At 34.6% G+C, this 20,380-nt stretch overlaps 3 protein-coding genes across 14 annotated transcripts in view; 1 reads left to right on the forward strand and 2 right to left on the reverse strand.

The window, feature by feature from the left end:
* fnip2 (folliculin interacting protein 2) overlaps positions 1–9,615 on the reverse strand; it is a 36,260-nt gene extending 26,645 nt beyond the window's left edge. Inside the window, exons 1-2 of one of the 5 annotated variants that reach the window (XR_013195025.1) lie at positions 9,401–9,608; positions 1,221–1,344 (exon numbers count right to left, since the gene is read on the reverse strand). Coding sequence is in view for 4 of the 5 variants with exons in the window: in XM_077204427.1 (XP_077060542.1) it covers positions 1,221–1,344; positions 4,352–4,482 (255 nt within the window). In the remaining variant the exon portion in view is untranslated. Of the gene's footprint in view, positions 1–1,220; positions 1,345–4,351; positions 4,590–9,400 lie in introns of those variants that run through there. The other 4 variants (XM_077204434.1, XM_077204461.1, XM_077204427.1 and 1 more) reach the window with 4 other exon arrangements.
* A 658-nt stretch (positions 9,616–10,273) lies between these two features.
* tma16 (translation machinery associated 16 homolog) lies at positions 10,274–13,289 on the forward strand. The gene is made up of 7 exons (XM_077204592.1): positions 10,274–10,415; positions 10,498–10,607; positions 10,688–10,725; positions 11,208–11,292; positions 11,419–11,567; positions 12,723–12,765; positions 12,918–13,289. Exons 1-7 carry the CDS (start codon positions 10,413–10,415, stop codon positions 13,069–13,071), a joined length of 582 nt encoding a protein of 193 aa, XP_077060707.1. The 5' UTR covers positions 10,274–10,412; the 3' UTR covers positions 13,072–13,289.
* Position 13,290: 1 nt separating this feature from the next.
* Positions 13,291–20,380, reverse strand: part of marchf1 (membrane-associated ring finger (C3HC4) 1) — a 64,528-nt gene continuing 57,438 nt past the window's right edge. For 6 of the 8 annotated variants that reach the window (XM_077204587.1, XM_077204583.1, XM_077204588.1 and 3 more), the window contains one exon: positions 13,291–15,748. In XM_077204587.1, the coding sequence (XP_077060702.1) occupies positions 15,432–15,748 (317 nt within the window). In that variant the 3' untranslated portion in view covers positions 13,291–15,431. The remainder of the gene's footprint in view (positions 15,749–20,380) is intronic. The other 2 variants (XM_077204591.1, XM_077204590.1) reach the window with 1 other exon arrangement.

Below are 20,380 nucleotides of genomic sequence, written 5' to 3' on the forward strand. Positions count from 1 at the left end.
GCTGAATAAACAGACCAATCATGTGACAACTTACTGACAATAAATCACACTCTGTTCAGAGAGAGTCAGAGACATTCAATAACAACTGTCTAGATGCATGAGTATAGATGGGTTGACATGAAAAATACAGATTTGATTTAAGACTATGTATAAGCAATAGGACAATTCAACTCAATATTACAACAGTGAAAATAAAGTATGCATATTGTGATGAAAAATCAGTTTACACATCAGTTTAAACTTTTGCAGTCAATAATTAAGGTCTACTTAAGGTTTTTTTCACTTTTTGCTAAAAAATCTTAACTTTTATAATTTCTGACAAATTTTATTTGCATGTGAATTAAGAATCTTTTCCTTCCTTAATAGCCTCTTTGCAAATTACATTGTAACACTAATCTAAATCAATCTGTGCAGAAAAGTGCTGCACAGACTGTTAAGGTCAGAGTAAGACCGATGTGTTTAGGAACAGTGTTTTACTTTCATGTATTGAGTATAATTAAAAAAAAATTCAGCATTAGATACTAACTTACCTTTTGCCTTTTAAAAAAAAAAAGATTTGGGTTGCTTTCTTTTTTGTTTTTTTCCCTCTTACCCTAAGTGTATCATAAAAATTATAAATAAATCATTAAGAAAAAGTTCAGCGGTACTTTCCTAAAGATTGGATCCTTCAGAAGGACATGCAGAGCGGCAGGTGTTACAGTCAGGAATAATCCCAAGTTTCCCACATTTTATTAATATAGTATGGTTCTTTTTTTCTTTTCTTTTTACGAGCAGCATCTATTCTGTCCTTCTTTAATCTCATCATGACTAGATGTCCAGGTTTACGAACACTGAATATACACTGACATTTTTATTAACATTAACAGTTACAGTATGGTTGCATAGTACTTTTATTTTTTTTACTTTTAATGATAATGAAAAGTCTGAATTCTCATGACATGACACCATTAAAACATTCTTGATGTGAAAAGTGTATAATTTACATTCTAAAAAAATTATACCAAAACTTTTTTCATTTAAAATCAAAAGTCAGTAAACAGCCATACTAATCCAAGATCCAACCCATACACACACTCTCATAAGCAACACTTTGACCCAGTTAGCCAAGCAGTCACACCTGTCATGAGATCCAAGCACGCTGGATTACAGAGCATGTGACTACTCCCAAAACAATGCTCATAGACACCCCCACATACACACACACCACATTAGCAACTTACCGGCTTGGATGCGTCCAGTTTATGTACTGCTTTGGAGTCAAAGAGAACCTGTCGCCCTCTTCTCTCACAATCTTGATACACTATTAACCTGATCTGAGCTAGATCAAACTCTGCAGATGCCCAACTAAAAAAAGAGAGAAACAGAAGTAATTGTGGTCAAAACATTCAAAAACAGAAAATAATACTTACTGTACAACTTTTACAGTCTATTGCAAAAGGCAAAAAAAAAAAAAAAACGATTTTAACTAAGTTATTTAACGAATAACTGGAAATATTACACTGGACATAGTTATTCAAACAGTTCCAGTTCATTTTAAGCGAATAACAATTTACAATTCTGTTTAAAAGCTTGGGGTAGTTAAGATGTATTGTTTTTATAATAAGTCTCGAAATACTCACAAGGCTGAATTTATTTGATTAAAGAATACAGTAAAAACAGAAAAATTATGAAAATTATATTTTTATTGTAATATATATATAAAAATATAATTTATTGCTGTGATGCAATGCTGAATTTTCAGCATCATTACTCCATCTTCAGTGTCACATGATCCTTCAGAAGTCATTCTGATTTGGTGCTCATGAAACATTTCTTCTTATTATCAATGTTGTAAACAGTTTTACTGCCTAATATGTTTGCGGTAACAGTGATCATTTCTTTAGGATTCTTTGATTATTTGACAATACTTGGAATATACCAAATCAGTCATTTGGTTTACTTGTATAGTTCTATATAGATCCCTGTTCACTGAATCATTCCCTGAATTCACATAGGGAAACAGAAGCTTGAACATTCTTCAACATTTCTCCTTTTACGTTATTTTGGAAGTAAATAACTATTCCTTTCATTTAAACCATAAAACTGCAAGAACTTTCAATAAAGCATTTAATTGCACCATACCTAAACGAGCAAAAATACATTTTCTTTACACAAATACAAACATCCTACCTGCTTTCCATCCTGGTGTATGATAAGTGATCAGACACTCATTTCAAGCCTCTAAGCACTACATATACATCCAAAATAGATATGAATAACAACCACAAGAAGCCCGAAACTGGCCAAGAGAGTAGCTGAAGGCACGGAAAGTGGACCATTCACACAGTTGCATGTTTCTTCTATTAAACATCAAAAGATCACCACAGTCTACCAACAGAAAACACAGGCACACCGTCTCCATCTCCGCTTGTCCGGGCTCTGAGTGCACAAGTCACACACACACACACACACACACACACATGGTGTCGGCAGCGCCCCCTCTCTCTGGTTGCGTTGGTGATGTAGTGATGATGTTTATTATATCATTGTCCATGTGTGAGTTGGCAATCACTATGTGTCTGTTTGCGTTGAGCTTACGGACTTTGTATATGGACTGCTTAGTGTTAATGTGAGTGTGTATGTGTGTGTTAGAAGATATGTTGGTCAGTCCTTTCTAACCCAGCTGCTGAACAATACACTGCTATGCACAGGCCCCCTTTATCCCTCACACACACACACACACTTTGGGAGGGCACAGGCTCTCTTTATCCTCTCCTACTAAGACTTTGCCTGAGTGTGTGTGCCAGTATATAAGAGAGAGACAGAAGGAAGGAGGGAGAGAAAAACACTTGCTTGGGGTGGTACTGCCACTACACATTCACACAAACACACACACAGAGCCTAGAAGTTATATTAGTAACACTCCTCAAATATACAATGGTTTTCATAATACCATATACAAAACCCAACTCTCACAGAAAGCTGTTTACATTATTAGATTTAAAGCAAAAATGATTTCTGATATATTCAAATGTCGTGACAAGTCTGTATCGACAAGTTTCACTATGCTTGTGAGGACAATTTCAACCATTTGGCCTTCACAAGTGTAGCTAAACCCATACACACACAAACAACTAACTCTACTGACAGTGATTCACTTTTAAAAAGCAAAAAATAATAATAAATTAGCCTTGACATCCCTTTTGGGATTTTCCTGATACTTCAGATCACATGATCAGCAACCGCTAGCTGTGTCACATGATCACTGCAAGTACACACAAACAGACACTGAGATCTCACTGATTGACCATTACAGAACCATTCCAGATTGGCTGACTGAAATCTGCTGTGTAGAAAGCTGAACTGGAACATTCATTCACAAATTCTATAAATCCGCAATCCCTTGCGTGTTTGTTAATTCAATATTTTGACTAATTTGATCATGCTTCCACCTAGCACTAACAGTCCAGTATTCACATTACATATTTACCGTTTTTATATTGCTACCAAAAAAAAGTCCAGCAAGCCTCATCAACAAGATGTCACACATCAAGCAGCTTCAGCAGCAGTGAAGAAAGCAGTAAGAGATACCTGTTCACTAATACACAGATTTACACTAAAATGTGCATAGTTTATACAAATATATACAATAAACATTGCTGCCATGTTTCACGCATCAACATTACAGCTTCAAGATCAAGCATAAGGATTAACACAGCACATAAGCTGCATGTATCTCAAGTGGCTTATATACCACAAAAAGATCCATTTACACAGACAGTTTAATGCTGCAGAGTCAATGCAAGGTATTACAGTTCAAAAACATGTTAATCAAATTAATGTTTTATGTGAAATATGAATTTAGATATAACTACAAATTACAATATATAAACATGAAAATGGATATGAAAATAAAATAAGCACGAGGAAAATCACATGATTAAATAAAAAATATGTATACATTAGATAGCAAATAATTTAAATATATGCTAATTTGTACTCAGTTTAAGGCTGCTCTGATGCTGCATTTCATTTAGACAGAAGCAAAGCAGCATCAGAACAGACTCTGATATTAGGGGCTGAGGTAGGTCAAAGATGCATATTTTGCATGTTGTGTGTTGGTTTATTTTTAACATAGAAGTTGAGAAGCCACAGAGTCTACTTAAAACAGCCTTAACTCGGCGCCGTAACAATGCCTTAAGAATACATGTTTCACAAATGCAGATGCAACCACATACTGGCCAGGTGTCGACCGAAGGTAAAAACAAAAAGATTTGGATCAGATCCCTCTCATTCGCAAACAAAGATGTTTTACAATATTTGTATAGTGGCCGAAAAAACACACACACACACACACACACACACGGTGTACCTGTTCCGTGAAGCATCCTCTGGAATGAACAACCACCTTGTGGTGGTTTTCTTGAGACTCTTAATCTTCATTTTCAAAGGTATTCCACTCGATTCACTACAGAGAGTGTGTGTGTGTGTGTGTGTGTGCATACAGGCATGCGTAGACTCATCCGGTTCTCCTAAAAAAAAATAGTTCTTACTTTGTCTAGAAGCAAGTTCACCAAATCAAACGGCATTTATGAAATTAAAAGAAGATGAATTTGAATAATGGGAAGATTCAGATGGAGAGACAAAGAAAAGAGAGAGAGATGTTTTTGGGTGGCATGTGTTCAGAGACTGAGGGGTTTCTACCCTTATCTATACAGCTTAACTTAACTGAATGCAGCTCTAACGTCACATGACTGTCATACACACACTCACACACCCTCTCACAAAGCATGTGATCCAAACACAGTCATAGGACACTCACTGGCCAAAGTTGCAAACCTCAGCAAACAAACTAACATGTACCCTTTTCTTACACTAAGAATGCATGTTGCAACACATATTCGGTCAGTCATATGCTTTACCCCCACACAAACAGTGAACATTTTCAAAAAGATCCAATATCAGAGCGTTATGGAGATACTTTCACTCGCAGAATAAACTGACTGACTGCAAACAGTGCATTTCTACAATGGCATCAGTTATTAAAAACGTTTGCACTATGCTGCATCAACGCCACTAGGTGAACTGTTGTATGTATTAACGATTAAAAACAAAATGATTGAAATGAAGCTGAAATAAATAAATATAAATCTTAGATGAAAAACAGCAACTAACTGAAGCTAAAATTATAAGTACTAAAATTAGTACTAAAGTACTAGTAATTAGTACTAGTACTAAAGTACTAAAATTACAAAAACAAAAACTAAAAATAATTTAAAGCTAAATTTAAATATTAAAAAAACAAACTAAGACAATATGAACAAAAACATTAAACTAAAAATTAAAAGGTAGTCTGTGTAATATTTTTTTTCAAAATTAATTAAATTTAAATAATGTGTAAATACGTCATCATTTCTATTTTTTTCTTACCCTAATCTTGAGCAGTGGCTGTGGAAGTAAATGGAAGATGATTACATTAATGGGAGATTCCTTCACAGTTCTTTTCTGTTGTTTTAGACCTTCAAATTAACACTGGGATCAATGTTTTATATATTATCAGTGGGTACCTAAGGAATGCTGCTGAAATAATAAATTAATACATACAAAGAAATGTAAAAAATAAATAAATATATAAATAAATATACAAAGAAATGTAAAAATAAATAAATAAATGCATATTTATACTTTTTTTCTATTTATTTATGCATGTACACTTTTTTGCCCGTATGCTAATGAGGGGGTTTGTTTTACCTCAGACATAGCAATCGAGCTCAGAGTGGCAAGAGCAAAGCTTTGAGGACACAGTGACACCTTGTGGTGTGACCAAATTAAATGCAAGAGGTGTGTGGAGTGGTTGGACACCTTTTTGAACGCCCCTTCCATCTGATTTGTCAACCCTTCGTCCTGTCCTCTGTACTCCAACATGGCACGCGGCAACCGCGTATTTACAATTCATTTTCAAGAATTCGCTTACAGCCCAAGATAAAAAAATCTATCTTTTTGCTTGTCAATAACAAATCAGTGATTACTTTATTCATAGCCAATAAAACTGCAGTTGGCATGTGATCTAAAAACTATTTTGTAGGTTATTCATTTTATCCTCATGTGGCTTAATGTACCAAGACAGTGATATTGGAGGACCAAATTCAGTATACGCCTTACTAATAAAGAATGTACAGACAAGCAAATCTAGTCCAGAATATGAACGCAATGCACAAAGTTTCACGTTAAGCGTTTTCCTCCTATAGAAAACCGTTGTGAAGAAAACGTTTAAAGTGACTTAATGCATTAAGACAGTATTAAAAGACCAAATTCTTTTAAGGTGTATAGCTACACCTTTTTGATGATGCAAACTACAGGCAAGCAGATGAGACAAAAAAGTGCTTGGTGCTCATATTCTGCGACCATCTACTTTCCTGTACATAGTCTTATTAACAAACTGTAAACTGAATTTGGTACTTCATAGGGCAGCACGATTTAGTGAAAAAAAATCTAATTGCGCCTTTTCTGGTTCAAATTGCAATTTAAATGCGATTTTTCAAATAAATGTAAACAAAAATTGTAAAGAACACCAGGTTTGTTGTGCTTGCTTGTAGGGCTACACAATTTGGACAAAATTTTTGTGCTTATATATCAAATGACTAATAATATTTATGATTATTATTACTCCTACTAAATAAAAATATTAAACAAAATGAGAATTAAAATTAGGAATTATTAAAATTGAGAAATGAGAATTAAAGAAATTAAATTTCTTATTAGATCGAAGGGTTTGTGATGAAGAACTTAAAGTCGCCATGAAATGGAAATTGCAATAGTCTTTTCTTTCATATTGTGATATGATAACAAAAGTTAGGCGGGACTTGATTTTGTCCATCGGGAATTGGATGGTTGTGGTTTGCTATTGCTGATCTCATGTGAGTGACAGGTTGTTCCGCCCTCACGCCAGTAAACATCATCAAAGAAGAGATTAGAATGATGTCACAGTCCTTAAAGGGATATTTCACCCCAAAATTAAAATTAGCCCATGATTTACTCACCCTCAAGCCATCCTAGGTGTATATACAATCGGAGTTATATTAAAAAATGTCCTGGCTCTTCAAAGCTTTATAACGGCAGTGAATTGCTTTTTCTGTTTGAAGTCCATAAAAGTGCATCTATCCATCATAAAAGTGCTCCACACGGCTCTGGGGGGTTAATAAAGGCCTTCTGAAGAAAAGCGATGCGTTTGTGTAAAAAAAATATCCATATTAAAAACTTTATAAAGTAACATAACTAGCTCTAAAATAACTAGCGTCCGGCCAAACGAACCTACGGATTCCACTTAAGTGTAAAGTGCAACTTATGCGAGTAATGCAAAGTACTGCTGATATTTAGGCTACGGCATGACACACTATGCTACTTCTGACATCACAAATGTTGCTTAAGGGCACATTAGGCGCATATAGCGCCGTATATATTTTATATATAGACTGTGTATGGCCATTTGGCTGGAGGCTAGAATTTTTCTTTGTAACGTATTAAATATGAATAGTTTTCTTACACAAACGCATCGCTATGCTTCAGAAGGCCTTTATTAATCCCCTGGAGCCGTGTGGAGCACTTTTATGATGGTGGATAGATGCACTTTTATGATGGATAGATGCACTTTTTTGGACTTCAAAGGCGAAACAACAATTCACTGCCATTATAAAGCTTGGAAGAGCCAGGACATTCTTTAATACAACTCTGTTTGTATTCGTCTGAAAGAAGAATGTCATATACACTTAGGATGACTTGAGGGTGAGTAAATCATTGGCTAATTTTAATTTGATTTAATTTGATTAAAGATTACAAGGGCACATTCTTTTTTATAAAATAATGATGTGAACAGTTAGTCGATAATAATAAATATTGCAATATTCCATAAAAAAATATTTTGATTTCATAGCCTGATTTATTTCATGATTTTAACCTTTTTCTAAAATGAATCAAAACATGATTATTGCAATTTATCATAATAGTTTGCAAATTGCGCTCATTTACACTATTTACAACATGTAGGCTTATTTATGTCCTGATAATTATGTGAGATATTGACAACTGTTCTCATGATAATCGCAGGAATCAACTTTAACAGTGAAAGCCTGAGCGAGTGGGACTCTTGTCCGGTTCCTCGTGCTGCCCGCCGGCCCAAAGTTGCAAGGGTGGTTTTGCGGCTCACAGGCACCAGGGGGGTGCGAGACGACCACCATTCATCAAGAAATCAGTAATATAAACATTACAATGACTCCAAAGCTGTTCGGTTAAGGTAAAAAAGTTACTTATTTCTGCTTTAATTATTAATGACATATATCGTAAATTAAATCGGGAGAACAGACCACAAATGTGTACATGTTGACCTTTTTCATACTATTACAGAGGAATGCAAAAGGGAAAAAAGAAAATAACCATGAGGAAAAGAATGCAGTGACAGAACTCTTGCCATAGATATTCTTGTTATAACATGTCACGTGTTACGTTATTCTCATGTTATTCTTAAATAAAACATGAAAGAAAACTGATAGCTCATCCAGTCAAACTGGATAAGCTTTATTTGTAGGGCAACCTTGTGATTTGAAATGATTCGTTTCAGTCTTTTTGAATGGAAGTTCCCTAAACCGGAAGTGCCACCCATAATTCAAAACGCAGTAACCTCGTCAAGAATAAGGTGGACAGCTCTTTGATATAGACGTCTTTTCCCTCTAATTTCAGTTTATAGCAGACACCCAGAAATATGACAGATTTACCTGCATACTTTTCTTACTTTCTACCCAATAAAACCTCTTTTATTGTCAAAAGGTATATTATTGAATTATGTAATATATAATGAAAAGTGCAAAAGGAATATAAAATAGTCATTTGGATCAAAAGCAAAATACGACCATACATTTGTAAAATTATACAAATAAACATTTCAACTTTCTACCCATAAAACCCCTGTCCACCCACTCTGACTAGAATAAAGGAACCAACAGAAAACACACAGCAGAAGCCATAAATGTACGTGTCAAAACTAGCAAGAATTGTGCAAGCAAAAATGCTTCGGACGAGTTACATAACGCGTGGACTCGGGATCAGCTGACATGGACGCGCGCTACACAGAAATCGTGGGTGACTCCGTCCACAACAGCATTAACACATAGATCAACACTACGGCCTGGAAAGGATTCACAATTATGGTGACCATAAACTCGTATATATTTGCACAAACCTCTACTCTTTATTGCAGAAGAAACTGCTGCCTGCCACAGAGAGGGCAGCTGACAGTCAGCGTCATTTAAAGCGCTCAGACTGGCACGCGCTGCGTGCACAGAGCGCGTGCAGGTGCGAGAAGCTCGTGACTCAGACTGTATATCAATAGAGATAGCTGTGTGGTATATTTGCGTGCTAATGGTCTTACCATTGCTCCGCTCCCCTCGAGCAGTCCCGGGCGCTGCCGTTACCGACGGCTTTCTTGCTGAAGAGCTTCTGCAGCAGCGTCGGCATACTCGCGCTCTATTTTTCACAATCACAACACACTCTGGGATTCCCTTTTCCCCATCATGCTGGAGTCATGTGACATGCAGCAGCTCAGCTGAGACACCAAGAACAGAAGACTGACAAAAACCCACGCGCGCTCTCTGCTGAGTGGACACGGATTCACAGGCGGCACGTGCAGAACGTGCTTAACGTGCCTAAGTGTTTCCCTCTCTTTCTTACTTTATTTTTGGTCATTTGCACATACATTTGTTATTTACATTAAAATATAGCATTCAAATTTTAAATTAAAGTTTAAATTAAATGGATGATATCAATATAGAATATGGTACAAAAAGACAACATCTATTCAATACATATAATATTGCTCTCTCTCTCTCTCTCTCTCTCTCTCTCTCTCTCTCTCTCTCTCTCTCTCTCTCTCTCTCTCTCTCTTCTCTCTCTCTATGAAAAAGTATGGAATTATAGCCTCTTTAACGAGAAAAAAAAGAATGAAAGGAAATTAAAATAATAAAGAAAAATTACGAAATAAAAAAAGAGAAAGGTGAAATAGAAAAAATGAGCAGATTATAAAGCTAAAGTGTTTTTAATGACAACAGGGATATACAATTAATATAAAATCATTTGAATCCAAAGCAAAAGACGACCATACAGTTGGAAAATTTACATACATTTTGATAACAGAGTTCCACCATCTTAAAATAATTTCGCAAGGTTGTAAGAAATAAATAGCCAAATAAAATATTATACAAAATTGACCATTTTCATTGTGTGAATAAAGAATCTTGATGCATGAAAATTATATTAGCGGAACTCGTGACAAATGTATGTAACTTACACGGAACAAAAAATACTGTCGAACCGTTTCAGTGGTCCGTCCCTTAAACCTCCCCCCATACGTCACACGTGGGATAAACATTCATACAATAGTTAATATGGTACGTGTTTAGTTAAACCCTTTGTTGAAATAAGAACTACTTTTTAGAATTGTATGTTTAACAATTGGTATTCTCATTTCAGCCGAAGGCAGCGAAAGGTAAGGGGCAGGTGGAGAAGAAGGCAATTCACCCATACAGCAGGAAAGCTGCATATCTGGCAAGAGCTGCCATCAAACAAGTGAGGAAAGAAAAGTACGTGTATTTCATTTTAAGGGGAAAATATATATTTTACATTGCCACGGTAAATTTTATATTTGTTTTACCACTTCTAGGTCAAAGGGTGAGAAGGCACAGCGTCTAAATTTGATTGGTAAGTAGTTTTTTTTTTACTGCCTGTGTGTAACGTTAAGCAAGGGATTTGAAAGCTTGTTTCGCGAAAGTACATTGAAAATTGTCAGTATACCGCAATGTTACCCCGTTCTAAGAACGTTTTGCTAACGTTCCCATTAAGCTATTACATTATTTCTGAAATTTCTGATTAGTTCTTGGTCTAGGAACTTTCAAAACATCCGGCTTTTTTTCCCTTGGTCGTGTGAACGTCAGAGAAAACGTAATTTTGCAAACATTTTATAACCGTTACTTTTAAATGTCCCATGAATGATGAATAAATAACGTTTTGTGCTAACGTTCAGCGTAATCAGAGCTCTGAGCGTAATTAAAGACCAGATAACTTTGAACGGACGTTCTATTAACGTTACTGGAAGAACGTTTGTTCATAACTTTGAGAGACGTTAGCCAAAGTTCTGTGATCGTACCTTTAGATGCTTACATGTCTTCACTCATTTTCTACAGGTGAAAAACTTGTGTGGTTCCAAAGCCAACTGGACCCTGACAAGTTAGATTACACCAAACGTGATGCTTGTGAAATAATTGAGAGGTACAACTTCTCCCAAGCAAACATGCTGTTATAACCTGTAACGTACATTAACAGCACTGTCTTCGGTTTAGAAATGTTAGCTGTACAGTGATAATCTTGGTTTATATAAGAGTTCATCCTCCTCAGGTACCTTCACCGGTTTGATGGAGAGTTGGAGCAGATTGAGTTAGCGAACAGTATTAAAGGACGACAGGGTCGTCAGCATGGATCTAGAGAAGCTATCATCAATCAAACAGTAGAGCGAGAGAGAGCTCAGTATGAAGGAAGTGGCTTTGGTGAGTTTTCTACAATCTCCTGGGCCCGTATCCCTTAAGAATCTGAGAATCCTCTCAGAGAGCTCCTAACTTAACCTAAAAATTCCTTGCCAGGAGTTTTAGCTTAGAAGTGATTCCAGAACATTTTCAGTGAACTCTGACTCTGAGCAAGGAATGGATGGAAAATCCTATCTTAGTGAGGAGGTGTGGTTGACCCCGTTGCTAGGTATGAGTCATCACTTCAAAAGCCGTGATTGGTTGATCCTACAAGTTTGATGAAAATGAACTTTTGCTGATAATGAGCAAAGGATGTACCCTCAAATCAATAAACATATGTATACACTCTAATCTTATGCAGACTGTAATTGTAAATAATATTTCACATTCAAGAAAATATCTGGAAAATGAACAGTAAGCTGTAGGGGTTATAGCCTAACATTAGAATCTAAAATATGTGAAAACTTAAGCTCATTACACCCTGTTCAAATAATGATTTGTGTATTATTTGCTCATATTAATATTTTAGCTGGCATATTTTGTACTTTCACTCCCATATGGACCCCATTGTAAAACAAGACGGCCTATCTCAAGGGGCTGTCCTTAATGAAGTAGAAATTGCAACTCAGTGTGGTCTTAACGAGGGTAACACGGCTCAGCTTTTATCAATGTCTGTAGCGTCTCAATAATTCCCTGTCATCCAGTGTTTGCAGGACATCTCTCCTGCCTCCTCTGTTGTCCATTTTGTGCAGCTGCTTAGGGGAACTCCTAAGCCACTAAAAGTCCTCTTCCCTGCTCTTAGCAGATCTCGCCTTAGAAGCTCTTTTAAGCGCTAGGAATCTTGAGGAATAGCTTTTATATTAACTGGGATTTTCGTGTCACTTTTAGGGGAAATTCTAGGAAAACGTCATGACTCTGAGAATTTTCTTAGAATTTGGCCGCTAGGAGCCACCTTTTGCACAAAAATTCTTTGTCTGCATTGATCTGCATTGATAAATTATAATAAATGCTGTAATATTCCATATAAAAGTAAGAATTGTGAATGTTGATTCAAACTAACTTTTATTGCCATCCTGTATGCATCTTGTGCTTGTAACATAAAACAAAATCTTTATTAACCTTTGGCAACATCATGTTCTAGTCTAGTGGTTTAATAGCAGGTCTTTTCTCCCTTTACAGAAATCCCTGACATTATCAATTCTAAGCATCTGAAAATATTCAGGTAATTATTACTTAAAACATTCTTTTTGTTAAACACTTTTATAGCAAGTCATCAGATTTAAAGAATTTCTGGCACAAAGCTATCTATGTAAAGTACCATCCACACTGTAACCGTGTCAAATTTGTCTAACTGTGAGCCCATTTGTTTAACAGAGAGTGGAGCGGTGACCTCAAGAAACTTCCCAACATTAAGATGAGAAAGGTTTCAGCCAAACGCTCAGACAACACATCGTCTGCAGTTTCACAAGATAAACACATGGAGGAAGAGAATGAGGAAGAAGCATCTCCGAATTCCATAGTACCGTGAAATCCTTCATCTCTATTACAGTACGGATTACTGTAGAGTAATGGACAACTTGCTGTGTGCAAGGACAGAAAGAGCAAGCCCTTGCGTTTTGTGCTGCTAGTGCTTTTTACTAGTACCCATAGTGTCTTGGCTCTCTTGCAAAAATGTCTTCTTGTGAGGAAGGGATTTACTCAAGTAACACAATACTATTAAAACAAAAATAAACAGACTTTGAAACAGTTTGATACATTCACTGGTTTATTGCACTGACTGATTTTTCCATGTTTTTTTTATAATGTGCATTTGAGTTGTGAACACTGATGTTGAATACCAAATCTTACTTGATCCTGACATGCCCCGGGGGTCGTTTAATTATATATATTTTTACTTTAATACATAAAGATGATCACTGCAGAAAAACACAAAATACAAAAATGTAAAATTTGTTGAATTCTTTCTCAGCAAAATATGATCACCTCTAAACCTGCATATTAACAAATCTCTTTCTTGCAAATAAACTACAGCTATTCTTCTCCATACGCTTCAAAACACATCCCCCCAAAAGCTGCATACGTTTTTAAAAAGAACAAAGTTAACAAAAAAAACATATATAGATCCAGTTGCTCAGTAAATGATGCATGGAGGAAAACAAATCCTAGTTTCTATAAGTAACCATTCATTTCTCATAGATTGAGCTATTTTTAGACAGAAAAACATGTAAAAAAAATGCACACAATGACTTTTTTTGGCAAGTCAGATAAAGCAAGAATGAGTAACACTTTATTTTCAGTGTCTTTGTTACATATACTTACTATAGTAATAACAGTCAATGTATTGATAATTACATGCAACTAACCCAAAACTAAATCATACTCTTAAGCCTAATCCTATAGTTTATTTAATCTTACTTAATGTATTAAGCGAGACTATAAACCTTGAACTAATGTGTAACCTAAGAATGTGTCTCATGTCATCTTGTCCCTGAATTGCTTGTACCCACTGCATTCTTATATTTTATTCAATTGACTGCAGTAAAATACATTTAATTTTCTAGTTTTTTAGAAGATAAAAAAAAAGTACAATTTGCTTTATATAATCAAAAATGTATCTTACTTTCACACATAGAATTGAAAGGAAACTGTTAGGTAAATGAATGGATGGTCCCTCCCTTGCCAACTAAACAAACTATAAACAAAACAATATATCTAGAAAAAATAATACACATATGTCTCAGAATTGCTCAATAATTTACAACTGGTCTTTACACAGATCACTGAAAACAAAGTAAATGTGATAACATGATACAAGAATACAAGCTATTTATCAATGCATCTCTGTTTCCTAGTTTGTAACACATCTTTGGTTCATTTAGGTTCTTGAATTTAACTCTATTCCTCTGTAAGGTGACTCACTGATCCGAGAATTCAACAGCTGGAGGAAAGACAACTGAGGTGAGAGCCAAAGTTAAAGAGGATTGGTTTAAGACCGGTTCCTTGACTTGAATAATCACTGCTGTAACTGCCATGTTCACCTCTGGTTCTCTGTCACATTTAGAAGTCACAGAGTTCTCGCTAATCGACGGAATTTCTTCCTTATTTTGATTGAATCTAACCAGTAATCGTATATGTAGGTTATAGGACAGGGCTTTTTATTCAGCTTTGGACACATTTCTCAATACTTAAGTCACTTTTTCAAAAGTCTTCACACCTTACAGCATCTATGTGGGCTTAACATTGGATTGTTTATCATTGCTTGTAGAAAGCCTTTTAAACAGTCGAATGTTAAACAGTAGATACCTGTCATTCTTGTATTTAAAATTTTTACAAGAGAAAACATATTTTTTAGGTTGTTGTTTTATGAGTGACCAAGTTTGTTTGAAGAGTGCCTTGATTGAGACGTGTATGAAGTGCTTTGGTAGTTTTAGTGCAGTTTGAACGTGAAATGAAATGCTGTGCCGAGCTGAAAGTTGGTAAGGAGAACTGTGAAGAGTTTTGAAAAAGAGACCAAAGTATTGAGAAACTGTCCTAGCATTTGTAAAAAAAAAAACTTTAAAAAAAACTGTAATTACAAATGACTCCGGACTCGCAAAAAACATGAGGGTTGTTCTAGCTTAAATGGCTCAGATGGTATACTAATTAATTATGGTATGATTATATGTGATAATGTTTTACACCTTGTCATAACAAATGACATCATTGCACACCATTAATGTTTTAATTTCATATACATCTATGAAATCTTATATAAGGTTATCCACCTACAGGGAAAATAAAAAAAGTGCTTTTGTTATTTTTATGTAAATCACATCACTTTGGTCAAATACACCTAGAGGAGCCCTTTACTAGACTTTTCTGAGGTTTCAGGGCACCAAGCATCCATGATCAAACAGGAGCCACCTCCGCATCCCCTGTGTTTGTTTGTGTCTGAGGTACGGGAACCTCCACTGCCCCGTGCGTGCCGTTGCTCTGGGTGACCGGGGGCGGCCTGTTCTCTCCGTTGCGGACGGTTTCGGGGCAGTTCTGTACAAAGATGATCCTGTTGAAAGCCTTTAGCTTCCTCCAGAGCTGCAGATAGACTTTGCACTGAATGTACAAAAAGATGAGTCCTCCAAAAAAGCCAACCGCCACCACGATGAGCTTAGTCCAGAACGGCCACTCCAGCACCCCTACGGCATTGAGAGGGGACAAACGCACCAACGCTGTGTGTGCAATGAGAGTATGAGCATGGCATTACAGCACTATATCACTATATTACCATCTAGCTACTCTAAAGTAGAATCACATGCCATACTTATACACTGGGATTTCCACTGACACATTCAAGCATTGCAGCACTATATCATTGCATTAACAGGGACACTAAGTCATTTAGGTCTTTATGATTCCTTGGCTCTTAGGCTACGGTAAGACTGTCCAAATTCGTTTTTTGTGCATATCTGATGCATATCAGATTTAGCAAGTGTGAACGGCACAAATCGCATTTCGAAACCCGTTTCAGTCTGAATGCTCTGATCGGATTTCGAGTGGTTTGTGTGACTTTCTTACGCCACGTAAAATGTAAACGTCAGACGTTGCTAAAGAAAACATGCTGAAAGTTGCAGCAGAAACAAGGTTGTGTTGTTGCAAAGTGCCGGACGAGAAGAAAATGGCAATATAACGGAGATATGTTCAGAGACCTACGGCTTTGCTGCTGCCTCAGACGACGCAGTAGTCGGCTACACATTGTCATGTTGTAAACAAGACAACATCTGTTTTGATAACCCCTCCATGTTGCGATTGTTGTTGCTGTTTTTGGCGTGTACCTACCAACGCAACGTAAAATTCAATTGAAACCAATTCAGAAATTTCGGAGAACGAAAGAGTGGCATGGGCACACAAATCAGATCTGCGATATACAATGAGGACGTCAATTATTTTAGATCCGATTCCATTGGGATACACAAATAGTCAAATTTGGACTGACAGTGTAAACGTAGGCTTAGTCGCCCCAGTTGTTTTGACCTTTAAACATAAACTTTGGCCCAGATTAATTAATTTTTTGTTTATACATCACTGCTGCTTCACATTCAATAGATGTTCAGTTTTTTTTATGTTATGCATTTATAAAGTTTTTTTTAAATGCATAATTTAGTCCACATTTCAGCCATTTTGGTGCTCTAGAAAGGCGATATGCAAATTACATATTATTATAGTAGTAATATCCCATGTTTTTTTGTATTTAAATACTATTATGGTATTTATTCATATTTTAATTAGCTTTTATTTTAAGTTTTCATTTTTAGTTTTAGTTTAAATCTCCAGTCCGTATTTTTTCCTGTTTCGCCATATCTGTGCGAAATCTCTAATTGCAGTTACTCACGGAATTATCAACTTTGCGTGGGTTGTGCCTCGGCACGGCACAGCGCGGATGAATCCAATGCTTTGAGGAGAAAGTGCGGCTGTGATACTGTCATTCGGAATCACAGATTCTACTTTTTGGAAGTATGACCAACATAGAATTTTTACCAGAAAATGTCATGAAGTACAAAAGTTTGTAATGTTGGGTTATGTCACCAGTCACAACTGGTGAATCTCCAGTTGTCACTGGTGATTGTCGTTTGAACCTTTCTGGATCCGCCATCAAATTGATGTTTAACTATATCAAGTGCTGTGAGAAAAGGCTATAAATCTCCACCTCCAACATCCTCACACACAATATAGCCTACTAGCCGAGACACCTTCTTTATGTGTACAGATGTGAAGTAATGACGCAATGACATGCTTGAATTTCCCGTGGAAATCTACCAGTACCAGTGGAATTAAAAATATTATTACATGCTTACCATTTTGAATCGAGCTAAGGCAAGCAGATAGTTTTGAACACTGGCTGGTAACGTACTAGCTCAATTTATTTGGGATAATTTTTAACCCATAAAGTTACGGACTGTAGCTTTAAGTTAGAGATGCACGATATATCTGCCACCATATCGGTATTGGACGATATATGTTAATTAAGTTGGCTTGTGAAAGCCAACTTACTGAAATCCTATTTAAACTTATTATTATTCTTTTTCTTCTTCTTTTTCTTAACCAAAATTTTCTGACTGCTACTCCTCCTAGAGCTTTAACTCTACAAACTCCAAACTCGGGTCAGACCTTCAGACTGTTCTGACTTAGTGTGCTATATCTTTTCAGACTGATTTGACTTTCAGATTTCTTAAAAATTAATATTAAAAATCATAAAAATCCCATTGACTTTCATTGCAACAGTTCAAATTGAGCCAAGGCTACGGTGGCCCAGCAGTGTACAACACAAAAACTCAAATCTAAACTCCCTGAAGCCCAAGACTCAATTAAACTACCATTCTATATGTACTAATGAACTTATCTATCTATCTATCTATCTATCTATCTATCTATCTATCTATCTATCTATCTATCTATCTCTTTCTATCTATCTATCTATCTCTTTTTATCTATCTATCTATCTATCTATCTATCTATCTATCTATCTATCTATCTATCTATCTAATCTATCTTTCTTTCTTACTAACTAATCTATCTTTCTTTCTTTCTTTCTAACTAATCTTTCTTCTTTCTTTCTTTATTTCTTTCTTTCTTTCTAACTAATCTTTCTTCTTTCTTTCTTTCTTTCTAACTAATCTTTCTTCTTTCTTTCTAACTAATCTTTCTTCTTTCTTTCTGTCTTTCTTTCTTTCTAACTAATATTTCTTTTTTCTTTTTTTCTTACTAACTAATCTATCTTTCTTTCTTTCTAACTAATCTTTCTTCTTTCTTTCTAACTAATCTTTCTTCTTTCTTTCTTTCTTTCTTTCTTTCTAACTAATATTTCTTCTTTCTTTCTTTCTAACTAATATTTCTTCTTTCTAACTAATCTTTCTTCTTTCTTTCTAACTAATCTTTCTTTCTTTCTTTCTAACTAATCTTTCTTTCTTTCTAACTAATCTTTCTTCTTTCTTTCTTTCTTTCTTTCTAACTAATCTTTCTTCTTTCTTTCTTTCTTTCTTTTTCTTTCTTTCTTTCTAACTAATCTTTCTTCTTTCTTTCTTTCTTTCTAACTAATCTTTCTTCTTTCTTTCTTTCTTTCTAACTAATCTTTCTTTCCTTCTTTCTTTCTTTCTTTCTTTCTTCTTTCTTTCTTTCTTTCTAACTAATCTTTCTTCTTTCTTTCTTTCTTTCTTTCTTTCTAACTAATCTTTCTTTCTTTCTTTCTAACTAATCTTTCTTTCTTTCTTTCTTTTTTTCTTTCTTTCTTTTTTTCTTTCTTTCTTTCTTTCTTTCTTTCTTTCTAACTAATCTTTCTTCTTTCTTTCTAACTAATCTTTCTTCTTTCTTTCTTTCTTTCTTTATTTCTTTCTAACTAATCTTTCTTCTTTCTTTCTTTCTTTCTTTCTTTCTTTCTTTCTTTCTTTCTTTCTTACTAATCTTTCTTCTTTCTTTCTTTCTTTCTAACTAATCTTTCTTCTTTCTTTCTTTCTTTCTAACTAATCTTTCTTTTTTCTTTCTTTATTTCTTTCTTTCTTTCTTTCTTTCTTTCTTTCTTTCTTTCTAACTAATATTTCTTCTTTCTTTCTAACTAATATTTCTTCTTTCTAACTAATCTTTCTTCTTTCTTTCTAACTAATCTTTCTTTCTTTCTAACTAATCTTTCTTTCTTTCTAACTAATCTATCTTCTTTCTTTCTTTCTTTCTTTCTTTCTAACTAATCTTTCTTCTTTCTTTCTTTCTTTCTTTCTTTCTTTCTTTCTTTCTAACTAATCTTTCTTCTTTCTTTCTTTCTTTCTTTCTTTCTTTCTTTCTTTCTTTCTTTCTTTTTCTTTCTTTCTTTCTAACTAATCTTTCTTCTTTCTTTCTTTCTTTCTAACTAATCTTTCTTCTTTCTTTCTTTCTTTCTAACTAATCTTTCTTTCTTTCTTTCTTTCTAACTAATCTTTCTTTCTTTCTTTCTTTCTTTCTTTCTTTCTAACTAATCTTTCTTCTTTCTTTCTAACTAATCTTTCTTCTTTCTTTCTTTCTTTCTTTCTTTCTTTCTTTCTTACTAATCTTTCTTCTTTCTTTCTTTCTTTCTTTCTTTCTAACTAATCTTTCTTCTTTCTTTCTTTCTTTCTTTCTTTCTTTCTTTCTAACTAATCTTTCTTCTTTCTTTCTTTCTTTCTAACTAATCTTTCTTTTTTCTTTCTTTCTTTCTTTCTTTCTTTCTTTCTTTCTTTCTTTCTTTCTTTCTTTCTTTCTTTCTTTCTTTCTTTCTTTCTAACTAATCTTTCTTCTTTCTTTCTTTCTTTCTTTCTTTCTTTCTTTCTTTCTTTCTTTCTTTTTCTTTCTTTCTTTCTAACTAATCTTTCTTCTTTCTTTCTTTCTTTCTTTCTTTCTAACTAATCTTTCTTCTTTCTTTCTTTCTTTCTAACTATTCTTTCTTCTTTCTTTCTTTCTTTCTTTCTAACTAATCTTTCTTCTTTCTTTCTTTCTAACTAATCTTTCTTCTTTCTTTCTTTCTTTCTTTCTTTCTAACTAATCTTTCTTTCTTTCTTTCTTTCTAACTAATCTTTCTTCTTTCTTTCTTTCTTTCTAACTAATCTTTCTTCTTTCTTTCTTTCTTTCTTTCTTTCTTTCTTTCTTTCTTTTTCTTTCTTTCTAACAAATCTTTCTTCTTTCTTTCTTTCTTTCTTTCTTTCTAACTAATCTTTCTTCTTTCTTTCTTTCTTTCTTTCTAACTAATCTTTCTTCTTTCTTTCTTTCTTTCTAACTAATCTTTCTTCTTTCTTTCTAACTAATCTTTCTTTCTTTCTTTCTTTCTTTTTCTTTCTTTCTTTTTCTTTCTTTCTAACTAATCT

Source organism: Siphateles boraxobius, unplaced genomic scaffold (genome assembly GCF_051911475.1).
Source record: "Siphateles boraxobius isolate OS27281-9 unplaced genomic scaffold, OSU_SipBor_1 119, whole genome shotgun sequence".
Taxonomy (NCBI): domain Eukaryota; kingdom Metazoa; phylum Chordata; class Actinopteri; order Cypriniformes; family Leuciscidae; genus Siphateles; species Siphateles boraxobius.

Coding starts and splice junctions, on each gene's coding strand:
- tma16 (XM_077204592.1), top strand. Junction 10,608..10,687: donor AAACAAGTGAGGAAAGAAAA/GTACGTGTATTT, acceptor TACCACTTCTAG/GTCAAAGGGTGAGAAGGCAC. Junction 11,568..12,722: donor GTATGAAGGAAGTGGCTTTG/GTGAGTTTTCTA, acceptor CTCCCTTTACAG/AAATCCCTGACATTATCAAT.